General features: G+C 43.9%; 3 protein-coding genes across 4 annotated transcripts; 1 reads left to right on the top strand and 2 right to left on the bottom strand.

Annotated features, from left to right (window-relative positions):
• Nucleotides 1-439: 439 nt before the first annotated feature.
• nicol1 (NELL2 interacting cell ontogeny regulator 1) lies at nucleotides 440-4,488 on the bottom strand. Of its 2 annotated transcripts, none has more exons than XM_064940340.1 (4): nucleotides 4,393-4,488; nucleotides 4,016-4,161; nucleotides 3,606-3,694; nucleotides 440-1,587 (listed from the first exon to the last, which is right to left on the bottom strand). In XM_064940340.1, exons 2-4 carry the CDS (start codon nucleotides 4,125-4,127, stop codon nucleotides 1,516-1,518), a joined length of 273 nt encoding a protein of 90 aa, XP_064796412.1. In that variant the 5' UTR covers nucleotides 4,128-4,161; nucleotides 4,393-4,488; the 3' UTR covers nucleotides 440-1,515. The 2 variants fall into 2 exon arrangements, with proteins under 2 accessions (XP_064796412.1, XP_064796414.1); XM_064940342.1 differs by having other exon boundaries at nucleotides 4,449-4,470.
• Nucleotides 4,489-5,163: 675 nt separating this feature from the next.
• nelfa (negative elongation factor complex member A) lies at nucleotides 5,164-17,323 on the top strand. Its single transcript, XM_064940338.1, is given in 12 exon segments — nucleotides 5,164-5,450; nucleotides 6,866-7,037; nucleotides 7,439-7,600; nucleotides 10,518-10,607; nucleotides 10,746-10,873; nucleotides 12,898-12,967; nucleotides 14,619-14,707; nucleotides 14,781-14,892; nucleotides 15,298-15,576; nucleotides 15,579-15,604; nucleotides 15,948-16,047; nucleotides 16,525-17,323. Coding segments are annotated over 12 exon segments (1,623 nt in total). The 5' UTR covers nucleotides 5,164-5,240; the 3' UTR covers nucleotides 16,710-17,323.
• Nucleotides 17,324-17,549: 226 nt separating this feature from the next.
• Nucleotides 17,550-26,136, bottom strand: faah2b (fatty acid amide hydrolase 2b). Its single transcript, XM_064940339.1, has 11 exons — nucleotides 25,766-26,136; nucleotides 24,785-24,867; nucleotides 24,433-24,569; nucleotides 23,378-23,587; nucleotides 22,979-23,098; nucleotides 22,717-22,852; nucleotides 21,371-21,488; nucleotides 21,170-21,289; nucleotides 19,852-19,963; nucleotides 18,777-18,965; nucleotides 17,550-18,536 (listed from the first exon to the last, which is right to left on the bottom strand). The coding sequence occupies exons 1-11, from the start codon at nucleotides 25,949-25,951 to the stop codon at nucleotides 18,361-18,363; spliced, it is 1,587 nt and encodes a 528-aa protein (XP_064796411.1). The 5' UTR covers nucleotides 25,952-26,136; the 3' UTR covers nucleotides 17,550-18,360.
• Between the last annotated feature and the right edge of the window lie 234 nt (nucleotides 26,137-26,370).

Genomic DNA, 26,370 nt, shown 5'->3' with positions numbered 1-26,370 from the left:
TTCTCATTTTGTCTGTCATAGTTGAAGTGTACCTATGATGAAAATTACAGGCCTCTCTCATCTTTTTAAGTGGGAGAACTTGCACAATTGGTGGCTGACTAAATACTTTTTGCCCCACTGTATAAGAAGCAAAACTATACATTACACACACACACACCTTGATTAACAAATGTTCTCTTGCTCCTGGGGTTGCTTGCCAGACACCAAAATGCGGAGCCTGTAATGTATCACTGGGAACTGAGGCACAGTCCCAAATCGATCCTTAAGCACAACGCCCTATGCCCTTGTGGTGGAAGTTTGATCATATTACTTATACCAATCAAATCCTCTCAGATCCTTTCAAGTGCATAGGGTGTAGGGCTTAGGGTTCATTTGCGATTGGCCTTCAGTTATTTCTACAACCACTAAAAAGATATCAGAAAGGCATACATACAGTGACGAAAGTTATAACAATGACTTTAATACCAAATAAAACATACAAGACATTACTAAAAGCAGCTTATTGACATTTTGAAACAAAGAAAGCAACAACACAAACACAAAGCATTATTATCATTAATAATACTCCTCTGTAGTTACCATTTTAGCAATACATTGTCAATATTCTACAGTCCCTATGTCTTAGTGGTAAATATGCATTTGTTTGTCTATATTCTCCTGACCGCTACATCATCCAACTCTTTTATCTTCATACAGTTCATATAGACAGAATAAAGACAAAAGATATGATGAATATAACAAAATGATGAAGTGCCTCAGACAACTGATTGCCATAAACAACTGGTTGAGATGAGTGTAGGCCTACACCCTATAAACATGCATGGTACCACATACACCTAAAAAGTACACTTATTCTAAAGGCCTGGTGTTGCCATGCCAATAAAAAATAACTTTCCAAGACGCTTGTTATGTTATGCATGTTATTATGAATTAACAACTATTTTGAATGTAATGCTGCTGCTTCGTGTGTATCTATGTATATGTTAATTATCCTGATCACATTGGCACACATTTAATAAAAGGTGTCTGTCCATTGAACCTATATACAGATCTACTATGCTATAGCACAACTAATAGGTTACATCCAAATTGAAAGTTTTTTTTCCCCTTTAACTTAAATGTGTAAAGTGTAAATCATATTTTATTTCACAAAATCCCGCAGATCTGACAAACCCTCACATAAGACATGGACATGAGTTCTGGGCAATAGGCTAGCTGTCGTTGGCTTTGCCCTACATGCCATAGTAACGCATGACTGGCTTATCTAAACTCATAAATTGAAATCTTATCTTTAAATAATTAAACCACTGCAATATCAATAGTGATATGTTAGCAAAGAAAATAAAGTGTCTGTTGTACAAATTAGCAAACTAAATGGTACAATATTCCATAGAAGGAAGCTCAGAGAGACAACTGTCTAGTCCAGGCGTTGTTTGTAGTGGGTAAAAGTAAGTGTCCGGCCATTGGGGGTGTGGGGTTGGTTGCCATAGGGGGGGGGGAACATCACTACTCCACTCAGCGCAGGGTATTAGTGGGCATGCAGTCACACAGGGCTCGCCTCTCTGCCCTCAACACCAGAGTCTCAGTCTAGGAGGAAAAAAAAGCAATGCCATGTTAGGGAGTACTAGGCATAGTAAACTTTTTAAACTAGGCTAAGATTTCAACACAGAAGAAATAGCTTACATTTAGACTATTGTTTATGTGTGTATTTCACCAGAGGTGCAACTTTCACTGGGGACAAAGGGGAGATGTCCCCCCAACTTTCTGATATTGCATTTTTTGTACTGGTTTTACTTTTTATTTATTTTACCTTTATTTAACTAGGCAAGTCAGTTAAGAACAAATTCTTATTTTCAATGACGGCCTAGGAACAGTGGGTTGACTGCCTGTTCAGGGGCAGAACGACAGATTTGTACCTTGTCAGCTCGGGGGTTTGAACTTGCCACCTTCTGGTTACTAGTCCAACGCTCTAACCACTAGGCTACCCTGCCGCCCCGTTTATCATTGTGTGTGATACAAAATGAGGTAAGGGTGTGCTTTAGGACCATGTGGACGTCTCAGAGTGGTCAGGTAGGCTGTTTGGATTGTTTAGTTGACTGGATACATTTTTTTATATGTGTACCCCCCACTTCTATAACCGAAGTTGCGCCTGTATCAACTGTATTACATTTAAAAATGACTGGACTACCACCACGGATTTCTGTACGCTAGCTATGCTAACCAGTTTATACGAACAGGAGTTAGCATTTAGCAGTCACTTCTTCTAAACCTGAAAAGGGACAACTTCTAAATGTTATGCAGCGAAAACTTCCAAATATATCAAAATCGGACTTAAGTAACCACATGGATTTGACAAATATCCACTTAGTTAGATCAAATTTGTCAAATGTGTGCTAATCTGGTCAATGGAAGGGTCTGCGTTCCATTGACCCCTTTACTGCATCTATAGGGAGCAACTATCCCAGCCATAACCAGTGCTTGAAGTGGAATGAAATAGGTGCTGGTACTCATTTTAGGTGCTGGTACACAGTGGGGTAGTGGGGGCATTGCGTATACTCACATCTTAATAATATTAATCTGTCAGCAAGTGCACACAACTCTCAACCAGGAGCATCTCACAGAAAAAAACGACATCGGTAGCCGTAGCTGGTAGGAAAGGCATTTCAACTTATACCAGGAAATGCTAATTAACCACATAAGGAGACCATTTTGAGGTCTGGGAAAAATAAAACGGAAATATTCTGGGAGGGTTTAGATGCCCATTAATTCAATTGTGCACCTAGCATGAGACCTTTTGGCTAACAGTGTTGCCGTACTGTACAATGTAGACCTACAGTATACGTGATGGCAGAGTTTGAAAAACAAATGCACTTCCGATTCATCATCATATCATTCTACCAGGTAGACCTACTTTGCAGTCTACATTTAATTGGGAAGGTTTTGTGAAAGCCTTGAGAAATGTTCAAACACCACATGATGACTGAATTGCGCATCGCAAAGATTCAAATAAGACTTCGGACCAAACTTTTGCAATAACTGCTTTGCTTACCCATTGTTGCCTTAAAGAATCGTTGTTTTTCTATTTAAAAAAAAAAAAGTGTGATTGAGAGTGAAAACCTGAAAAAACTATAGGAAAACATATACTTTTTCACACATTTCCTTCGCCAGGCGGGCTGTTTTTGTGTGTGTCAAATTAGAGTATACCCACTTCTCCAGGCACCACAACACCACTGCTGGTACTTATCATATATTAAAGGCAATACAATATTCTTTAACAGGTGCCAGTTCTCAATCAATAGAAAATCAAAGGTGGACAACTACGGCCCACTTCAAGCATTAAGTGTAACAATGTGTAAATACAATAGTTAGTAAATTGATGTAGTTCTGTCCATGTGTAACGGATGTGAAACGGGGACGGTCTAAAGTTATACTGTTACACATGAGCTGTTCTTCTCTAGTAATGTTCTGTATTATGTCATATTTCATGTTTTGTATGGACCCCAGGAAGAGTAACTGCTGCTTACGCAACAGCTAATGGGGATCCTAATAAAATGACACGCTGTAACATAAAGTGGAACTGAAAAGAAAGGGATCGCAACTGTTACCCGGGCATCAAGGTTGAAAGCAGTCTTCTTAAGGTCTTGTAGTGCCCTCTGCATGAATTCAAATGCATGACAGTCCACACAGGGACGACCTGCAAGACAACGTGACAAAATATAAAACTGTGTTCATTATGATTCATTATAGGCTACTGCATTAGTGAAAACAAAAACAATATTTTAAGACGTTTATATTTACAATCAATACCTATCTGCTGATACACTTCCTCAATTGCTGTTGTCAATTGGTATAACCTATCGATTAGGCAATCAATCATAATTGATTGTGTTTGGGCCTAGAATTATTTTTAAATATTTATACACCTAGACAATAGTCATCCACACTACAGTAACAGCTGCTCATTGTGTATAATCGCAAATGCAACAAAGACAATATATTAAATAAAACCACTTACTTTCAGCAGGGATTACCGTCCCTGCCTCCTGCTCAGCATCACTTGGCCTAAAACACAAGAGCTGCACCGCTAATAGCAGCATCACCGCTTGCAAATAGCCGCTCGATACCATACTGATGCTCGGTGCAAGATGTCAAGAGAAAGACCTGGAAAATAGAGATGGCGAATTTTAGCATATTATTCCTTATAATATATAATTACGTTTATAAACGAAGCATTGATAGGATATATGAAAACGGTTGTATGCTACGTTTCCACGACTAAAGAAAGCAACACCAGCATCCATAAGAACATCACAGATGCGGAGATCACGGGGCCAATCTTTATATCGGAAATATAACTAAGAACAGTATAACATTTAATGTAGGCCTACTCACTGTGGGTGATATTTTAAAGAAAATAAAAACAATGTAGCCTGCCGAAAGACGCCCACCTCAAGACGATTCTGTTGAATATTAATTCAAAGGGCAGAAGGCGCATGCGTATAAAACCATTAGAGGGTAGTCACTAGTTACCACAGCCACAAAACCAAAATTGGTTAATAAAAATGTAATTAATTTAATGGTAAGCATACATTTAGCAGTGTGGTTAGGCTTTCGTTTTTGTGACTGTGGCAACTGTAAATTAGGCAAACAGATTATCCCTCCACAAATCCCGTAAAATTAGGCCTACGCTAAATTATTTTCTTCATTTACCTTATTCATCCCAAATTGAATGTTGGCCTCCTTGGTTCGCTAATATTGTTCACATTTCTTCGGTTGTACAATAAATATTATCCGCACGTACACGGACCATTAATTCATACACATTAGTGCACTCTCCAAGTCAATTTCAAGAAAAGGGTTTGTATTATTAGACTTATTTGCAAAAGGGAAGTCAGCATTCCCATTAGAGTCACACAGCAATGATGTTACAGACGTACATCTCAAGTGTTCTGTAAACTCAATATTTTCAAAAGGCCATGTAAAATTACATTTGTTTGTTGGATAGGTAAGAGAGATGTGTGTTCCTTCTCCCTCGACATGAACATGGGGTCATTGATATGTAGAATCCTTGGGACGACATTTAAAATGGTTTAAGGTTAGGGTTTAGTGTAAGAACGTCCCAATGATCCACGTTAGCACTCAGCATGAACATGGTGGGTGTGTCCTAACCAACCGTTCTAAGTTTTCTTAGCTAGGTAGCCTTTTAAAATGCCCGAACTCAAAACGCTTCTTTTTCCAAGATGGCGTCGATGAAGGATAGCGATACCGGCCTGTGGCTCCATAATAAACTAGGATCAACAGACGAACTTTGGGCGCCTTCTAGTATTGCTTCACTCCTCACTGTTTCAGTTATCGACAATATACGGTTGTGTTTTTCGAGTTTGTCGCCTCCAGTAAAGCTAAAAATCTTGCTCGGGATGCTGCATCTTCCGAGGCGGACTGTTGATGAGGTGGGTACGCGAGTTGCTATATGACTGACTGAACACTAGTTAGCCACTGCTACTAGTTAGTTTAAATGGGGTTCTGCAGCATGCAGCCTTGGTCGAGTTTCGAACTAACGTTAATATTTCCCGAGTGGGAAGTATATTACACCATGTTTACAATCTAACCGTTTTCAGGGTACACTTATCTAGCCTCATGGCTTAGACTCTTCGCTTAGGGAGACCTGTTCGGAAGAGCCAAGTGTCTACAGCCAAGAGGTAGTTAGCTAGCTAACTGTCGTTTGTTTAGGCTCATTCTGTCCAGTCTCATTTGTTTACCTAACGCACATGGATTGCTTTCACAAACACTAAGTTAACTGTGTTAGCTGTCTAGCCTGACGTGTAACATTGACCCTGTTTGTAGTGTAGTCGTGATTTTTTTTTGTTTTGTTTGGTCGTCCGAGAAGCGTTCAAATGCTCAAAACTTCTCGGAGCTTTGTCACTCCAAGTGGATTCGCATGTATGCCAGGCTGCTTGTGCCATTTTGGAGGGCGTAACCAGCGAGTTAGGTTACAAGTCAAAATTGGGAAACAGCCTTTAAAATGTATTTTTTTTTAAATCGTCTAATAGCTAAACGTTCTATTAACTTTGATAGTCTCGCTTCTCAACTACAACTTGTTGTAAACCAGGTGCACTACAATTTCTCGACATTGCTTTGTTTACTTATTATATTTCTGTAATGATTCATTGATTGAATTAGCTACCTGTATACATTTATACGTGTCATTTCAATTTCATGACCATAACAAAATCTACATATCCTGTAATGCATTATCACCGTCATTCACAGTCCCTGCGGCCTACTGTTTGACCATGTGTATTGGGCATACATCTTTCCCATGTCCCACTGTTCAGAAGCCTGATAGCTGCCAGAATTAAACTTGTCCAGCTCCTATTATTGCTGAATTGTGGGACTTTATATCTCCTTCTGGAGGACAGAAGCTCAAAACATTTGGCAAGACTGTGTGGGGTCCTCTATGATGTGCTTGGCCTTGTCCCTTGCTCGTCTATCATAGAGGCCTTGAAGTCTCCTGCACTCAACCCCAGTTTTACAGTCCTCCTGAGGATGCCCATGTTAGCTACTGACAGGCCAGGAAACAAAGTCAGCACACACACTATATTGAAGGTGTAGTAGTTGGATGTATTCAATTTCTGTGCCCTGCTCTAACCTCCACCTCCCTCTTATGCCCATATACACCCTGCCCCATGGAGATTCTATAATCAAATTCTTCCTATCAACAGACAGCAATGCATACTGTGAGCCATGTATGCATGTAAAGCCTAAAGACACATGACCATTCCACAAGATTGAATGCTAAAAGTGTATTTATTTTTTAATTAATCTTGCTCTACTAACCTCCACAATCACCTCCTTTGACATGCAGATGAAGGAGGCCCTATCAGAGATTATCCAGCTGGCCACGGTGGACTCTGAGCCCTGGGTACTGATGGTGGCAGATATCCTTAAGTCCTTCCCAGAGACAGGCTCTCTCAACCTGGACCTGGAGGAGCAGAACCCTAACGTACAGGACATCTTGGGCGAGCTCCGGGAGAAAGGTGGGTACACTACCATAGGCTAGGGGTCACAAGTCAAGAGTAAAATGAGAGCAGAAGGGGACATTGAGGGTCATGGTTCTAGATTTACAACTGGAATGACTGTGATTATGTAAACTGTGCTTGGGGAATTTGTAGTATGGAATAGGATGCATGTTCCAGCATTTTGGTGCTGTTCTGACATCACCTGTTGGTTGGCCATCTATCAGAGTCCGACTTTTTCTTTATCACCTGTGAACATGTTAGTGCTTGTGCAGATACTTGTTGGTTGCACCTGCCTGTTTCCTTCACACTTCTGCTTTTGCTTCCTCTTTGGCGTCTAGGTTTGAGATGCTGTAAAAACACTGTTTACTGCTTGTGTAAAAAGGGCTTTATAAATACATTTGATTGTTCTCCCCCTGCAGTGAGTGAGTGTGAGGCATCGGCCATGCTCCCTCTGGAGTGCCAGTACCTGAACAAAAGCGCCCTGACCACCCTGGTGGGCCCACTCACGCCCCCCGTCAAACACTTCCAGCTCAAGAGGAAGCCCAAGAGCGCCACCCTCAGGGCAGAGCTGCTGCAGAAATGTAAGAGAAGACACTTCACTCGATCCACCCACCCTGGGTGCATGTCAATAGTCTAAAGTGGCATCCTCGTCATCTTCTTCATCTGGGGCCTAGGAATACTGATCAAGGATCATGTTCCCCCTGTCCATGTAATGTTACTCATTATGATCTAAAAGGCAGATCTTAGATCACAACTCTTACTCTGAGACACTTAATGAATGTGGCCCCTGATCTGAAAAGCAAAAGTTAAAGCGCTATGGTGGATGCTTACTTGGGAGTTGCTTTAACTTGTCCATTTGTTTTTCACACATCAGTGCAGATGAAGGAAAGCAGATGAGAAAGTGAAGCCACTTTAGACTCTTCAGATGGTCCCAGTGCTTTTTCTGTATCAAAAAGGGGCTACGGTGTTGGGCGTGGCATGGCCAGTCCATTGGTGCGGCTGAATTCAGTCAAGGCCTTGGGCAAGAATGTTTTTGAGGCCCCCATCTTGGCGGTAGAGAGAATTTCAGTGCTTTTTTTAAGCCAATTTCTTGAAGGAAATTATATGCATTTGTCTTTTCACACATTTTTTATGGAGTGGAGAGAATTTGATCTGTTAAGCAAATTTCCTGCAAATCAAAATTACTTAAGTTTATTGGTCGCGTACACAGATTTGTGGACGTTATCGCAGGTGCAGTGAAATGCTTGTGTTTCTTGCTCAAAGTGCAGAATACCTAACTACACGCAATCTAAAAAGTCCGGACAAAACATTAGGAACACTTGCTTTGTCCATGACCTAGTGGGACCAGGTGAAAGCTATGATCCCTTATGGATGTCACTTGGTAAATCCACTTCCGGAAGTGTAGATGTAGGGGAGGAGACGGGTTAAAAAAAGGATTTGAGACATGGATTGTTTGTGTGCCATTCAGAGGGTTAATGGGCAAGACCAAAGATTTAAGTGCCTTTGAATGAGGTGTGGTAGTAGGTGCCAGGCGTCAAGAACTGCAGCGCTGCTGGGTTTTTCATGCTCAACAGTTTCCCATGTGTATTAAAAATGGTCCACTACCCAAAGGACTTCCAGCCAACTTAACACAACTGTAGGACGCATTGGAGTCAACATGGGCCATCAAGCAACCCTGTGGAATGCTTTTGACACCTTGTAAAATCCATGCTCTGACGGCTTGAGGCTGTTCTGAGGGCAAAAGGGGGTGCAACTCAATATCAGGAAGGCGTTCCTATGGTTTTGTACACTCATTTGTACACTGGTGTATATGGATAGGCAAGTCCTTTCCAGAGACTGCTCCCTCAAGCTGGAGCTGAGAGAAAATATTGCAGTTTAAGTACATTTCCTGCACTTCTAGTGGATCACACTTCTTCATAACAAGTCAATACTTCTGAAATCATTGTTTTAGTCTGGCTTTTATTTTAGTGATTGTTAGTTCTCATATGCATTTAAAGATACATAGGTCTATCTTTTCTACATACTAGTTTGTCATTTAAGTTTACGCTGACAGTGTTATTCCATCTTGAAAATAAATTATTTGGACTTGGGCGGCCCGCCCAAGACTTTTCTATCCAGAAAAGACCCTGGCTCGCCAGGTTTCGGGTCTCCTGTCCTTTGTAGGGCCCTATAAAATCTCCGTTGCAGAGACCGCAGATGGAATCTAGACCTTAAAATGGAATTCAATAACATTAAAAAAAATCAATTGAGCTTACTAGGAAATTAACTAAATGTATTGAGCATTCATTCATTTGTTCAAGATTATCATAAGACCTGAACAAAATACGTCAGTGATTCATATTTTCCTTCAACTTTCTGAAGAGGCAAAGGCACAGGAATTCCCGTGTGTGTATGTGCATGCGTTTGTCGAACACTTTGCTTAGCCGTTAGCGATGATGCTAATGTAATGACAGCCGTCTTCTGATAGATGGAAAGGCTTTCTCAAAAACCTCAATTAAATGTTAGTGTCAATATGTAACTTTTTGGGGCGACCCAACTGAATTCACAAAGAAATGTGCTATAGATCTATAATTCTACTTGAAAGCAAGTCTAAGAAGCAGTAGATCTGTTCTTTATGTGATATTCCTGTTTTGGTTTTGCTTTCGGTTTTGTACAATAGCTTCAAACAGCTGAAGCAACAATATTTTTAATTATGGAAAATATATTTCACATTGGTGTAGATGGTACAATGATTCTCTACACTAAAACTGAAATTAGGCAATTAGACTTCTAGTAACAAGGAAATGGCGGAGCAATTTTTGACGAGATCAACTTTAATTTCAAAGTAGCCAATGTCTACCTGACAGAATATCATGATTAGTGGCCTTTTGTTTTACCAACTCTGCAATCACGTGAGCGCTACAGAAACATCGCTAACCAAACAATGGTCTCATGCTGCACTTAAATTAAAGGGTAACTACACCCAAAAATCAAGATTTCTTAGATTTTTCCCAGGCCTCATAAGTGTTCTCTTGATGTGGTTTTAAGCATGGTTGTGGATTTAGAACATCATGTTTTAGTTTTTCTATATAAAAAGTGTGATTTAGAGAACCTGAAACTGGGGAAAAACAGAAACCTGTAAAATCAAAACAGAGAAACTGGAATTTTGGGGGGGAAACAAAATGAAATCAGGCAAAAAATACAATATTTTATAGGGCCCTACCTTTTGTGCTAGTTTAGTGAATGGTCTTTTTCACATTAGTGAATGGTCATGACTCATGTTCATTACAGCAAGCACTGGAAAATGAATATGAACATTTCTTATTGGACAAGTTCATGTAGTCCCTCCCTATTTGTTTTCTTCTGTTTGGTGCCAAATGAACAGCACCCTCTGGTGTATTCACTAGGAATCTAACGGAAGCAAACAGGACGAAACAGGGTGGAACTTTAACTAAATTAGTTGTTGTAAACATTTTCCATTGCAAAATATTTTTGCCTCACGTTCTGTTGTGGTTTCAGCCACAGAGACGGCTCAACAGCTGAAGAAGACAGCGGGAGTGCCTTTCCATGCAAAAGGAAGAGGCCTGGTCAAGAAGATTGACACCACCAGTGAGTGACACACACACACACAGCAATTACAATACTCGTTGTTGCTAAGTCTATGCCTATGAACACTTACACACACATTCATACCCACGGGTGTCTAATTGGTTGCTGAGATATCATGTTTTATACTCTCCCTTCCAGCACCCCTCAAGGGGATCCCCAAAGCCCCGTTCCGCAGCCCCACCACCCCCAGTATGTTCAGCCCGCCGAGCAACCGCACACCCATAGCCCCCGCACGGACGCCCCTGCGCAAGGAGAGGGGAGTCAAGGTAACGAAGGGGCCTTAACAAGTGACCTTGTTTTCTTTTAAGGGATAGTTCACCCAAAGTACAAAATTACATTGATTGCCTCATCCTGCAAGCAGTCTATGGACAAGGTAAGATCGCAATCCATGCTTTGGTTTTGTTTTCGGACAGTGGCCACACAAGCAAAACCAAAGCATGGATTGCTGTCTAACCTCGTTCATAGGCTGCTTATACAGTAAGGAAACCAATATGTCATTTTGTAATTAAAAAAATGATTTTCACAATAGACAGGAAGCAGGGTTTCCGTTATGAAAATGTGGTGCTGGACATTTGACCAGGAGCATTTTAATTTACCGGACATTTGAGAAATGTACTGGATCCAAATGTATTGGGTGCGTAAACTGATTAGGACGTCCACGCACGGTGCTCAGAATAACCAAAATCACATTTTGATTATGGTAATTCATCTTAACCAACATGCAACTTCAGGATGCAACATGTTTCAAACAGACCACAATAGTCCCTATGCCCAAGAACACTAAGGTAACCTGCCTAAATGACTACAGATCCTTAGCACTCACATCTGTAGTCATGAAGTGCTTTGAAAGGCTGGTCATGACTCACAACACAGACCCACTTCAATTTGCATACCACCCCAACAGATCCACAGATGCTGCAATCTTTATTGCACTCCGCACTGCCCTTTCACACCTGGACAAATGGAACACTTATATGAGATGCTATTCATTGACTACAGCTCAGCGTTCAACACCATTGTGCCCTCAAAGCTCATCAAGAAAGCTAAGGACCCTAGGACTAAACACCTTCCTCTGCAACTGGATCCTAGACTTCCTGACAGGCTACCCCCAGGTGGTATGGGTAGGTAACAACACATACTCCACGCTGATCCTCAACACGGGGGGCCCCTCTGGGGTGTGTGCTCAGTCCACTCCTGTACTCCCTGTTCACTCACGACTGCACGGCCAGCCACGACTCCAACACCATCAAGTTAGCCGATGACACAACAGTAGTAGACCTGATCACCGACATCGAGGGAGGAGGTAAGAGACCTGGCAGTGTGGTACCAGGACAACAACCTTTCCCTCAACGTGATCAAGACAAAGGAGATGATTGTGGACTACAGGAAAAGGACTGAGCACGCCCCCATTCTCATCGATGGGGCTGCAGTGGAGCAGGTTGAGAGCTTCAAGTTCCTTGGTGTCCACATCACCAACAAACTATCATGGTCCAAACACACCAAGACAGTCGTGAAGAGGGCACGACAAAGCCTATTCCCCCTCAGGGGACTGAAAAGATTTGGCATGGGTCCTCCGATCCTCAAAAGGTTTTACAGCTGCACCATCTGAGAGCATCCTGACCGGTTGCATCACTACCTGTGAGAGGAAGTGATGTAGTGTTAGAGGAAGGCCCTAAAAATAGTCAGACTCCAGCCACCCAAGTCAGACTTCTCTATGCTACCGCACGGCAAGCGGTACCGGAGCGCCAAGTCTTGGTCCAAAAGGCTTCTAAACAGCTTCTACCCCCAAGCCATAAGACTCCTGAACATCTAATCAAATGGCTACCCAGACTATTTGCATGGCCCTCTTTTACACTGCTGCTACTCTCTTATCTATGCATAGTCACTTTAATATCTCTACCTACATGTCCATATTACCTCGACTAACCGGTGCCCCAGCACATTGACTCTGTACCAGTACCCCTTGTGTATAGCCTTTGTTACTTTTATTTCTTAGGTATTTTTCTAAAAGCTGCATTGTTGGTTAAGGGCTTTTAAGTAAGCATTTCACTCTAAGGTCTACGCTGTTGTATTTTCATCAATGAATTGGCAAAGCATTATTTAGCAATGAGATGATACATTTCTTTGCAGAATTAAATACATTTTATTTACGGTCTTTTTTTTAAATGCCAAAAGCCGGCTGTTACCGGCTAACAGAAACCCTGATGGGAAGCTGTATTGAAAGGATTGTCATTTTAAATTGATGGTTCAATGTGTTAAGCGAGTCTGATGCACATTGTCTGTTCTTTAGTTGTTAGACATCTCAGAGCTCGATATGGTGGGAGCTGGTAGAGAGGCAAAGAGGAGAAGAAAGACTTTGGGTAAATGCATTTATTAATATTTTTGATCAACAGTGCATTCGGAAAGTATTCAGACCCCTTGACTTTTTCCACATTTTGTTATGTTACAGCCTTATTCTAAAATTACTACTTTTTTCACCCATCAATCTTCACACTACCCCATAATGACAAAGCAAAAACTGTTTACATTTTAGCAAATTAATAAAAAATACCCTTTTCAGTAATTTGTTGAAGCATCTTTAACAGCAATTACAGCCTCGTCTTCTTGCGTATGACGCTAAAAGCTTGGCACAGCTGTATTTGTGGAGTTTCTCCCGTTCTTCTCCACAGATCCTCTCAAGCTCTGTCAGGTTGGATGGGAGCGTCGCTGCACAGCTATTTTCAAGTCTCTGCAGAGATGTTCGATTGGGTTCAATTCCGGGCTCTAGCTGAGCCATTAAAGGACATTCAGAGACTTGACCCGAAGCCACTCCAGCGTTGTCTTGGCTGTGTGCTTAGGCTCGTTGTCCTGTTAGACTGGGTGGAAGGTTCACCTTCCGAGGTCCTGAGCACTCTGGAGCAGGTTTTCATCAAGGATCTCTCTGTACTTTGCTCCGTTCATCTAGTCTCCCAGTCCCTGCCGCTGAAAAACATCCCCACAGCGTGATGCTGCCACCACCATGCTTCACCGTAGGGATGGTTCCAGGATTTCTCCAGACTTGACTCTTGCCATTCAGGCAAAAGAGTTCAATCTTGGTTTCATCAGACCAGAGAATCTTGGTTCTCATGGTCTGAGTCCTTTCGGTGTCTTTTGGCAAACTCCAAGCGGGCTGTCACGTGCCTTTTACTGAGTAGTGGCTTCCGTCTGGCCACTCTACCATAAAGGCCTGATTGGTGAAGTGCTGCAGAGATGGTTGTCCTTCTGGAAGGTTCTCTCATCTCCACAGAGGAACTCTAGAGCTGTCAGAGTGACTGTCGGATTCTTGGTCACCTCCCTGACAAAGGCCCTTCTCGTCCGATTGCTCAGTTTGGTCGGGCGGCCAGCTCTAGGAAAAGTCTTAATGGTTCCAAACTTCTATTTAAGAATGGAGGCCATTGTGTTCTTGGGGATCTTCAATGTTGCAGAATTGTTTTTTTTTACCCTTCACCAGATCTGTGCCTCGACACAATCCTGTCTCGGACCTCTACGGACAATTCCTTCAACCTCATGGTTTGGTTTTTGCTCTGACATGCACTGTCAACTGTGGGACCGTTTTATATAGACAGGTGTGTGCCTTTCCAAATCCTGTCCAATCAATTGAATTTACCAAAGGTGGACTCCCAAGTTGTAGAAACATCTCGAAGATGATCAATAGAAACCGGATGCACTTGAGCTCAATTTCGAGTCTCATAGCAAAGGGTCTGAATACTTATGTAAATAAGGTATTTGTTTTTTTTATATTTGATAAATGTACAAACATTTCTAAAAACCTGTGTTCGCTTTTTCATTATGGGGTATTGTGTATAGATTGCTAAGGATTTTTATTTGTTTAAATCCATTTTAGAATAAGGCTGTAACGTAACAAAATGTGGAAAAAGGCAAGGTGTCTGAATACTTTCCGAAGGCACTATCTCTATCTAGCTAGCAGTCTTCACTATTATTCACCGTCTTTGACTCACTCATCCTTATTGATCTCTTTCTCTCGTGGTACAGAAACAGAGGCTGGGGAGAAAGCTGCCAAAGAGGAGGCTGTGGTGGAGAACGCTACACCAGACTATGCTGCTGGACTGGTGTCTACACAGGTAGGAAGAGAGACACTCACGCAATTTACAAAGCGATTATTGAATTGTAACCTATTCCAACGGGTGTTTTCAGAAACTGGGTGCGTTGAACAACGAGAGCGCCCTGCCGTCTACGAGTTACTTGCCTGCTACTCCCAGTATGGTCCCCTCCTCCTCCTACATTCCCAGTTCAGAGACGCAGCCAGGTGAGAGAGACAACTTCACACACCTAGATATCTGTTACCCTCCATTTGGTCCTATACGAAGTTGGTTTTTGCAATATGGCACGGTTGTAGCATATTGAGTAAATAAGCCCTGGACAATTGACAATTAAAGCCTTGTCTGAGCCAGAACGGTCTATAGGGCAGTGTCCTGTTTCTGTAGCGAGGCAGATTGGTTTTACAATCCTCGTAGCAGTTTGCCTTTTGATACACCACATGGAATTTGATGTATTGGTTTGACAAACTACCTGGATTGACAAAGTTCTGACAAGATTTCCATCCGTACTTACTCCTATCCAATCTTCTGCACAACCAATTAGCGATTGATAGAGCGATACTCTCAGATGTCGAAAAACTGAGTCTTCATTCATCCTCCTCTTCTTTCTCTAGCGAATGCGGGCGGTTCAGGGCGCGACGCCCTGCAGTCGGGTCGACAGCCTGAGGAGTCGGCCACGCCCAGCGCTGCCGCCACCACCCTCCCCGGCCAGTTCAAACAAAGGACGCCCATGTACAATGCCGGCAACACGGCCGCCAGCCCCACCGCCCCCGCCTCCCCCAGCACGCCAGCCAGCACCCCCGCCAGCAGCAACGGCCCCCCAGCTGCCGCCATTGCCACGCAGCCTGAGACCCCAGCCACACAGCCCCCCGCTACCCCCAGCCCAGCACGCCCCAGCCCAAAAAGAACCTCTCGCTCACTGTGAGTTGGATAAAGGCATCATTGGGACTCTGTTCCAACATTCGCACCACTATACTACTTAGAATGAAGCGATATATTGGGCATGCATTCTAAGATGAACTTGTGTTACTATGCTAGAATGTTACTTACATACAACGCTGACTGTAGAGATTGTAGTTCAGTATTTGTAATGGTGGTTTGGCATGGGATGGTGGTTTTACTTAAGAGTTATGTAGTTTTGTCTTAGTTGACTGCACTGTGACTGTGACTCTGTATAAGAGCATCTGCTAAATGTCTAAAATGTAAATGCATGCAGTGTGGTGTGGCGTAATATCTGTGCCATGTGTTGTGGTCCCCCCCCCAGAGAGAACAGATGTATGCTGCTCAGGAAATGTTCAAGACCGCTAACAAGGTCACCAGACCAGAGAAAGCTCTCATCCTGGGCTTCATGGCCGGATCCAGAGGTACTGTACTGCTTTGTGCAAATACTTCCATTTTCCTAGATGAAGTCCACCTAAGCGTGTGAGTTTTGTACTGTTGGAAATTGCAAAGTTTTTGTCATAAGTAACAGCTTTTTGCCACGGAGAAGAAATATTCCCTCAAGTACAGGGGGATGCTAGGACGGCTCATAATAAGGCCTAGAATGGCAAATTCCGACGTATTTGATTCCATTCCACTGATTTACGCTCCAGCCGTTACCACGAGCCCTTCCTCTCCAATTAAGGTGCAACAGACCTGTGCTGGAGTATGTCCACTTAGTGGCATGCTGTATGAGTTTAACGTACTAGTAATGTTTTTAGTAATGCGTGGGTATGTTCAAGTGCTCTGGAGGCGGAGCTGGCTACACACACACCTTTTAAAACACACTTGCTCCACTGCGAGTGTTCTCCTGCAATGACACACACAAACTACACCTCTACATGTTGGTGTCTCCCCTCCAGAGAACCCGTGTCCGGAGCAGGGCGACATCATCCAGATCAAGCTAAGCGAGCACACCGAGATCCTGCCCAAGGCGGACGGCACGGGCAGCACCACCATGCTGGTGGACACGGTGTTTGAGATGAACTACTCCACAGGACAGTGGACCCGCCTCAAGAAGTACAAACCAATCACCAACACCTCCTGAGGTGGCTGCTGTCCTGCCTGCCGGGACTAAACACACACATATACACATTTACCTACACACACAGGCCATATCCTACTCAGGTGGCCAGGGACTTGTCATACTCACACACTTGTGCAAATACACATGGGCCAAATCCAGCCTGTGAGAGGGGCTGGGGCGTGAGGGAACAGATCCCTCTTTCTCAAAGTTCCTTCATTGCCAAAAGGCAGGGACCCTCAAGACTCATTTCCGTTGGTTCGTTTTTCTTTTCTGTTTTAGTTATGTCCCCTCAGATTCCTGAACATTTGTGTGTTAGAAGAGTCCTTATACCTTCTTTTCATAAGATACCTGTCAAGACCTGCTTTACCATGAAAAGGTACAAGCATGCCACAAAATATTACAACTGTCTTGTGTTTTTTCATTGTGAGAATGACGTTTACTGTATTCTTCCTACTTCGTCTGAGAAAATGTAAGAAACTAAAGAGCCCAACCCATCAGTGAAAATGTGACGGAGAGAGGGATGATGGGTTTCCTTTTTGCTGTGAAATTCTGTTTTGAAAAGTTCTGGAGAATGTCTCGTTTTTTTCCCCATCCTTACCAAGAAGGGAAGAAAAATAAAGCGAAAAATGTTCCGATTCCAGAGTGTTAAACAGTCCTTCAGAACCTCTCGCTCTCCTCCTGACTCTACCATTCTATTTCGGAGCTCATGATGACTAGGGTAAAGGTGTTCTATGGTCAAGGTTTGTTTCAGAACGTTTTGCTACAGTGTGCACTAATGAATACACCACAGGGTTGGGGTAAACTCCATTTTGTCAATTCGGGATATGAATTCCTATTCAAGCAAATGATTAATCAGATGAATTCTTTTTAAAAAGGTCTGTACTAATCGAACAAGAAATGCACAAAGATTGGAATTGAGTAATACAGTATTCTTGTTCAAAAGTACTGGCTTTTAGGATCTGCGTTCATGTCATTTTGCTAAAGATAAAGAGATTGACATTGGTAGTAAGATCGATCGGAGTGAGTGGGACTTTGATAGTACAAAAGTCAATCATGGCTGACTAGACATTCTTTGTGCCAATAACATTAGCATTCAGTGCAGAACAAGAGCATGGCAGAAAAACAGACATTCATTCTTCAGTGAGAGGTCATTGAACCAAACAGTTCCATTGGGATAAGTGCTGAATAGTGTGTGTACTGTGTGTAAGAGAGCTATTCTGAGCACAAGGCTAAGGCTAGTGAACACACCCCTGTATCAGCGGTTAGGGACATTCTTCCTACCTCCTTCCCTTAACCAGCGATCTAGGATCAGATTATCCTACACCCAATTCTACCATTTCCCCATTAAAAATGGTTAAGGACAACCTCTTCCTCCATCAGCCAGTGCGGGGCAAAACATTTAGATACAAACATGTGACTTGTAGAATAAGGAATCATGTTGGTTCTATTCATGACATTTCTATCTGCAACGTTTGACCACATTTCATACTCAACATGGCCCAGTGGTCCTCAGGTCAGGGCCACTATCCATAAAGCGTCTTAGAGTAGGAGTGCTGATCCAGGATCAGGTCCTCCCTGTTCATGTAACTCGTTTATTTTGATTTAAAAAGGCCAAACTGATCGTAGTAGATCAGCACTCCTACTCTGCAATGCTTTATAGATACAGGCCAGGTCAGGCGGCTCCAGGGTCTCTCCAGCCTCCGTAGGTCTTCTCCAGGTAGAGGGCCATGGCTAGGGACAGGCGGTCCTGGAGCTTCCCAGTCACCACCTGCACCCCCAGGGGAAGACCCTCTACACTCAACCCCAGAGGGCACTGGGTCACTGGCAGCCCCAGGATGTTGATGATCCCTGAGGATGGAGGGGGGAGAACAGAGGGATGCAAATGAGAGAAAGCTTTGGCATATGTTGTATTCATTCATTCATTCAGTTGTACAGACAATTCATTCTGTCACATATTTGTGACTGCAGCCCTAAGCTTTGAATCAATGTGTGATTTGCCTGAAATTTTGGATACCTCGAGTTTTAAGATTTGGTTAATAGATTTATCTCCATTTATATTATTAGATATAGTCTTCCAGACCCTCTCACCTGTGTAGGCGAAGTTGAAGGGAGTGAAGAGGGGGTGGTGGTGTTTGGGGGCGAGGTGAGGGTGGGTGGGGTACAGGAGAACCCCGTCTGTACCCAACAGCTCCTCAACCTCCTTCTGTAGCTTCTCTTTCTGCTTCAGGATGAAGGGAGAGGGCTTGGATGAGCTGGTCATCTCTACCAAGGCCAGGCCTGGAACACACCAGAGCAACAGAATGACCATGATGCCAGAGATAACACAGATTAAGTACATCAATGTATTGATTAGCCTATACTAGAGATGGGCAACTTTGAGGAGGGTGGGGGCCACAAAAGGGGCTGCGGAGGCACGTGTGTCTGCGTACCCACATCCATACCCCTCATGACAGCGAAGAGGAAGAATGTACCTTTTAATTTCCTGCAATTCTGTGCCTTTTGCCATGGGGCATAGAGAAAATGTTGCCATTTTAAAAGTAAGTTTGCTACAATTCTACACATTTTGCCATGGGGCAAAAAATATTGCCATTTTACAACTAATTTCATGCAATTGTACTCATTTTGCCATAGGGTGGAGGCAAATGTTTGCAGTTTTTAATATGATAACCGATGAATGGGCCGCTCCCCGGTCAGGAATTTGACCATGCTTACTACATGTTTAGATAGCTGGACGCTAGAGTATCTTAACAATGTAAAATAAAAATAGCTGACATGGGCTAATTGAGTGAGTGACTGATGCACAACCACGTTTTGAAATGACACCTTGTGTATTCTAAGTCTCAACAATAAGTTGAGACCACGACAGTTTTTTTGGGGGTCAAATTGGTCCGTGGGCCTACAAAAGGAGGGTTCTGCTAGTTGCCCATCCCTGACCTATATCATCATGACAAGAGTAGGCCTAAAGATACCATGTTTGACAGTTGATTCAATTGATCAAAGTGCCGTTATAGCTCTGGTTACTAGAATACACACTGTCTGGAACAATAGATACTATAGATAGGTCTACAAGGTCACTTAGTTGACTGGCAACACTTAAAACAAATCACTAGACCCGAAACTACTATTACGAGACAGGATTGTCAATGTGTGTTTGTGTTGTTACCAATAGCAGCCATGGTGTGAGGGGACCTTCCCATCATCCACTTGGCCAGCTCCCACACTGGCCACACCGGCCTCCCTGGTTCCCCCATCAAGACTTGGAAGGGTGTGGGGCGCTGCGAGAAACACATACACACACACATATCTACACTGAACAAAAATGTAAAAGAAACATGTAAAGTGTTGGTCCCATGATACATGAGCTGAAATAAAAGATCCCCCAAAATTTCCAGATGCACAAAAAGCTTATTTCTTTCAAATGTTGTGCACAAATTTGTTTACATCCCTGTTAGTGAGCATTTCTTCTTTGCCAACATAATCCATCTACATGACAGGTTTTGTATATCAAAAAGCTGTTTAAACAGCATGATCATTACTCAGATGCACCTTGTGCTGGGGGCAATAAAAGGGCACTCTAAAATGTGCAGTTTTGTCAAACAACTCAATACCACAGATGTCTCAAGTTGAGGGCGTGTGCAATTGGCATGCTGACTGCAGGAATGTCCACCAGAGTTGTTGGAATGTTCATTTCTCTACCGTAAGCCGCCTCCAATGTTGTTTTAGAGAATTTGGCATTACGTCCAACCGGCCTCACAACCGCAGACCATGTGTATGGCAGCGTGTGGTTTGCTGATGTCAATGTTGTTTAAAGAGTGCCCCATGGTGGCAGTGGGGTTATGGGGGCAGGCATAAGCTACAGACAATGAACACAATTGCATTGATGAGTTCCTGAGGCCTATTGTCATGCAGCCATCACCTCATGTTTCAGCATGATAATGCACACCCCATGTACACAATTCCTGGAAGCTGAAAATGTCCCAGTTCTTCCATGGCCTGCACACTCACCAGACATGTCACCAATTGAGCATGTTTGGGATGCTCTGGATCAACGTGTACAACAGCGTGTTCCAGTTTCCGCCAATATCCATCAACTTCGCACAGCCATTGAAGAGGAATGGGACAACTTTACACAGGCCGCAACAGCCCGATCAACTCTATGTGAAGGAGATGTGTCACGCTGCATGAGGCAAATGGTGGTAACACCAGATACTGAATGGTTTTCTGATCCACGCCCCTACCTTTTGTTGTTGTTGGTATCTGTGACAAATAGATGCATATCTGTTTTCCCAGTCATGTGAAATTCATAGATTAGGGTCTAATGAATGTATTCCAATTGACTGATTAACTCAGTAAAATCTTTGAAATTGTTGTATGTTGCGTTAATATTTTTGTTCAGTATAGTTAGAATGGCAGTACTAGTGAGGCATCATAATACCCCCATAAACGCTACCTAATGAAGAAGACAGCAGCAGTTGACCCACCTTACCCTCCTTGTCGGGGAGCCCCATGTACGTATCCCAGATCTGGAAGCCATATTTGAGCCCAGAGAGACGCACCTCCTGAACCTTGACCCCTAGGTCAGACTCGAGCCGCTCCACCACCTGGTAGAAATACAGATTATGTCTTTGTGAATCTACGTTTGCGCGTGTGTGCGTTGTGGGTCTACTAGGCATTCTACTCACCCTCCTCTGGGCTTGAAGGAGCTGTTCATCTACAGCACTCACCAGAGGAGAGCCTCCATCGTGAGGGATAGAGAAGAAACGCAGGTTCCTCAGATCCACCTCAACGGATAAAGACAATCTGTACAGAGACATAGAGAGGTAGGATAGTTAAACAGGTGCTCAAAATGCCATGGTTTTGATATACACTACATGACCAAATGTATGTGGACACCTGTTTGTCAAACATCCCAAAATCAGAAGCATTGATATGAAGTTGGTCCCCCCCCTCGCTCCACTCCTCTGGGAAGGCTTTCCACTAGATGTTGGAACATTGCTGCTGGGACTTGCTTTAGGGAGGTTGGGTACTGATGTTGGTTGATTAGGCCTGGCTCGCAGTCGGCTTTCCAATAAATCCCAAAGGTGTTCGATGGAGTTGAGGTCAGGGCTCTGTGCAGGCCAGTCAAGTTCTTCCACACTGATCTCGACAAACCTTTTCTGTATGGACCTCGCTTTTTGCACTGCTCCAAACTGTTGCCACAAAGTTGGAAGCACAGAATCGTCTAGAATGTCATTGTATGCTCTAGCTTTAAGATTTCCCTTCACTGGAACTAAAGGGCCTTTCCGGAACCATGAAAAACTGCCCCAGACCATTATCCATCCACCAAACTTTACAGTTGGCACTATACATTGGGGCAGGTAGCATTGTCCTGGCATCCACCAAACCCAGATTTGTCCGGCGAACTGCCAGATGGTGAAGTGTGATTCATCACTCCAGAGAACGCATTTCCACTGCTCCAAAGTCACATGGCAGCAAATTTACACCACTCCAGCTGACACATGGCATTGCACATGGTGATCTTACGCTTGTGTGTGGCTGCTAGGCCATGGAAACCCATTTCATGAAGCTCCCGACAAACAGTTATTATGCTGATGTTGCTTCCAGAGGCGGTTTGGGACTCGGTAGTGAGTGTTGCAAACGAGGACAGGCGATTTTTATGTGTTACACGCTTCAGCACTCAGCTGTCTCGTTCTGTGAAATTGTGTGGCCTACCACTTTGCGGCTGAGCCATTGTTGCTCCTAGACGGTCCACTGCCAATGTTTGTCTATGGAGATTGCATGGCGGTGTGATTGATTTTATACACCTTTGAACAACGGGTGAAGCTGAAATAGCTGAACCCACTAATTTGAAGGGGTGTCCACATACTTTTGTGTATATGTATAGTGTAACTTCACAAAACTTAGTTGTGGGGACATTAAACCCATGCACCATTGGTAGTTAGTTATTTCTAGTTAGATGTGTTGAAGCCTTTACAGAGAATATAGTGTTGGGTGTTTTAGTCTGTTGAAGGTGTGATGGGTCATGTACTTGTGAGCATTGGGTCCAGCCATGATCCTGAGCATGGGCAGAAGGTCCTCAGCATAGCGACACATGGGGCCAGTACTGAGGTAGTCCCCATGACGACCAGAGGCAGGGGGGTACTGACAATCATTAGATATTACACCTACAAATAACACAGGATAAACATGGCCAATTACACACACACACACACACACACACACACACACACAGACACGCGCTAGCATCTACATATACACCAACACACACACCAGGGGTGCTCTTTACTTACCTGGTGTGGTTTTATGGCCAAAAACGCCATTGAAGAAGCACGGCATACGGATACTTCCACCGATGTCAGAACCTATCCCGATCACTGATGCTCCACCGCCAAGTATACTACCCTCTCCACCTGGAGCCCACGGGAAAGGAGGAGGGAAAGAGGAAGAGAGATTGAGATAGAGAAAGTAAGTAAAGCTCGTCTGAGCCAGAAAGGCCCATAGGGGAAGGAACCTATTTTCTGTTTCTGTTGGTGACGGTAACTTGACGTAACAAGTAATTCATACGTAATATCAGTCCTATTGTTATGGACATTTACCTGTGTTGTTATGACATCAGCACAGCTGTAACAGGGTTATGATACATACCTTCCCGTGTCATTGCCATTTTATAACACCTTACAATGCCATACCTGAGCTGCCGCCTGGTGTCCTCTCCAGGTCATAGGGGTTATTGCAAATGCCGTACAGGTGGTTGTGGGACTCGGACCACATGCAGAGCTCGCTGGAGTTGGTGACCCCCAGGGGGATGGCCCCGGCCCTCTTCAACAGGGCCACGGGAGGGGCGTCCCCCGCTGAAAGGACCCCGCGCCGGGAAACCACACCTGCGGTGTTGGGCATGCCTGGGGGACAAAGGGAACGGGTGGGGAGAAGTTGAACATACAGGTGGAACTGTAAACTAGGATATAATCCGTGACAATTCGACAAATATTTGGGGAGCGCAATGCCTTGGGTCGGTTATGTCGGTGGACGAAGCTGGCAGATATAATATAGATGTTCAAAACCGTTTTCATTTGAATAGGGACAGACGCACTTCACCGATGCTCATCTAAGTGGGAACATCATCAAAGAATGTCATGTAAATGTACCTGATGGTGACGAGGCAGAGGGAAAGTTGTTGATGGTCGAGTGCTGTTATGGTGAGACCTTGGGACTGTGGAGAGGGTCTGGGTGTGTGTGTGTGTGTGTGTGCGGGTTAGCTCTACCTATAGCAGTGTTTCTCAACCAAACAAGTACCCTTTGTCATTTTTGCCCTAGTACTAACAGGCCTAAATCACTCATTAAGGCTTGGTGATGAATCGGTAAGTGAAATCAAGTGTGTTGATGCTAAGGGCTTGGGTTCCCCAGGACCAGGATCGGATAACACTGACCTATAGGGTAGGCCGACACACTCACCCAGACACGCTCCCATAGCCTCACTACAGGGAACACAACTACGTGAGTAGTACACAGTGTGGGAGAGTACAGGAGAGGATCTAGGTCAGCCATTTTCAAACCTCTGCTTGAGGAACACCCCCAGACGTTTCCCAATTTTAGTTGTAGTCCTGAGCTAGCGCAAGGGCTGGATGATTAGATGACAAGTTGAATCAGGTGTGCTAGTTCTGGAATAGTTCAAATATTGAAACAGCTGGACGGTCCCCGAGGAGAGGTTTGAGAAAGGATGGTCTAGGTGAGTGTGTAGACCTACCCTGTAGAGCGAAGGCCTCTTTGACAGTGAGGGGGACCCCCAGCAGGGGAAGTCTATCCTCCAGAACATCCTCTCCCCCGGTCTCCTCCTCGATCAGCTTGTCCACCTGGGCTGCCTCTAACAACGCTGCTGCAAACCTGGAGAGAGGGAAGAGAGGAAAATAGGGAGCAGAGAGAAGGGAGAGGAATAGAAAGAAAAATAAATTAAGAAAGAAGAAAAAAAGAAAGAAAGATATAGGCATACACAAGTTTAGTTTTGTGTCAGAACATAGTGGAGGTTCGGTGAGAAGGCAACATGAGATTTGTAACCATATGACATTTAACCAGTCTAGTCCCGGAGTACTTGTACTTGCCTGTCCTGCACCATAGCATTGAGCAGCGGGTTCACCTCCTGAATCCTGTCAATGTAGGCCTGCACCACCTCCATGCTGGACACCTACACCAACCAACATACAGTAGACAGTAGTGCACCTGTGTGTGCATCAATTCCAGTCAATTCAGAGTAGACCAATTTCCAATTCAACATTTTCCTCATTGAAAAGCCCTAAAGATGATTGGAATTGCTGTAGTCATAAACTTCCTGAATTGACAATTGGAATGGAATTGACCCCAACCCTGTTTCACAAGGAGACCACAGCACAAGGCTGTAGCCTAAGAGCCTGTTGTTGTTGTTGTTGCTGCTTGATCTGAAAATGGTGTCGGAGACGTCATATGGATGGTGTGACGCTATTTGCAGAGCCACCAGAGGCACGCAGACGCCATATTGAGCTCCGTACCGTATATATGTGCCCATCTCAAATTGTGTAAGTGTGGAGGGCTAGGTACAGCTACGCAATGACATGATTGGTTGTCTAGACACAAACGGACTTCCTTGACAAATTCCTTCACAAATAGCTCTGCGCTACTCCGCGAAGCAGGACAAAATAGGAATGCCCTGACTTCTGCCAAGGCCATATAACCGTAAATGCTGCACGGCCAATGCAGAACTCCGATTGAGCCTTTATGTAATGGACATGTGCAAGAGTGCAGTCACAGCCCAACTGCTCCCAGAGAGCAAAGCAGTAACCTATCATGCAGCAGATTGGCTCTCTATCACTCTTTATTAAGCCGTTGTAGAACCCTGTCCTAAGATTTGGGTATTTTATTAGAATCCCCATTATCTGTGGCAAAAGCAGCAGCAACTCTTACTGGGGTCCACAGGAAGGCCTTTTACCATTGACTGCACCTTTCAGGCCTACGGCACCGGAACCGTACAAGTGGAAGCACTCCGGAAAAGTAGTCTCTCGCGTAAAATAGATTAGAACATATAACCCGGTACCGGGTAGCCTACGGACCTCTCTCCGACGAATCCTTTGCGCGAGCTGCATCGCAGACATCATCAGCAGAGGGTTGGTGACTGGAAGAAGTTTGATAAATCCACGGGACCGCCGTGGAGAGAGGAGCCGAAAGAGCGTAAAGAGCACGCCCATGCACGCACTCAGAATCCATGCCTGGGCCCGTTCTAGCCGGGTCAACGCCATGATCACAGCTTGGTCACCACCACCGCACGAACTGTTTTGACAGCAGGACACTGTCGTCGTCTAACATAACAACTCCCGGCATGCAGCGTGTTATTATGGTTCTTATCTATAAATGGGTTGCAGTTTAAAACCATCCGACCTCGCTATCAGGTCAGCCGTTATCTATTGGACAGATTCACGTTTAAACGGAAAGTGACAACTTTCGCGAGAGTTGTACTTCTCTGTAACTGATTTTAGGTCAACCATGGCTACATTTTAAACCGATATGAAGTGGCCAAGTGTGAACAAACAAAAGGTTAATGGTTAACCATTTGCCATCGTGTACTTCGATACGTAGACTATGAGAATATAAGGCACTGTATTGAATACATTAAATGTAAGGTATCAAGCAAACCACATAAAGAAAATAAGTGTACAAC

The sequence above is a fragment of the Oncorhynchus masou genome, chromosome 27, assembly GCF_036934945.1.
Source record: "Oncorhynchus masou masou isolate Uvic2021 chromosome 27, UVic_Omas_1.1, whole genome shotgun sequence".
Classification (NCBI taxonomy): domain Eukaryota; kingdom Metazoa; phylum Chordata; class Actinopteri; order Salmoniformes; family Salmonidae; genus Oncorhynchus; species Oncorhynchus masou.
The sequence above is the reverse complement of the archived record's forward strand: the minus strand, read 5'-3'. Positions and strand labels throughout refer to the sequence as shown.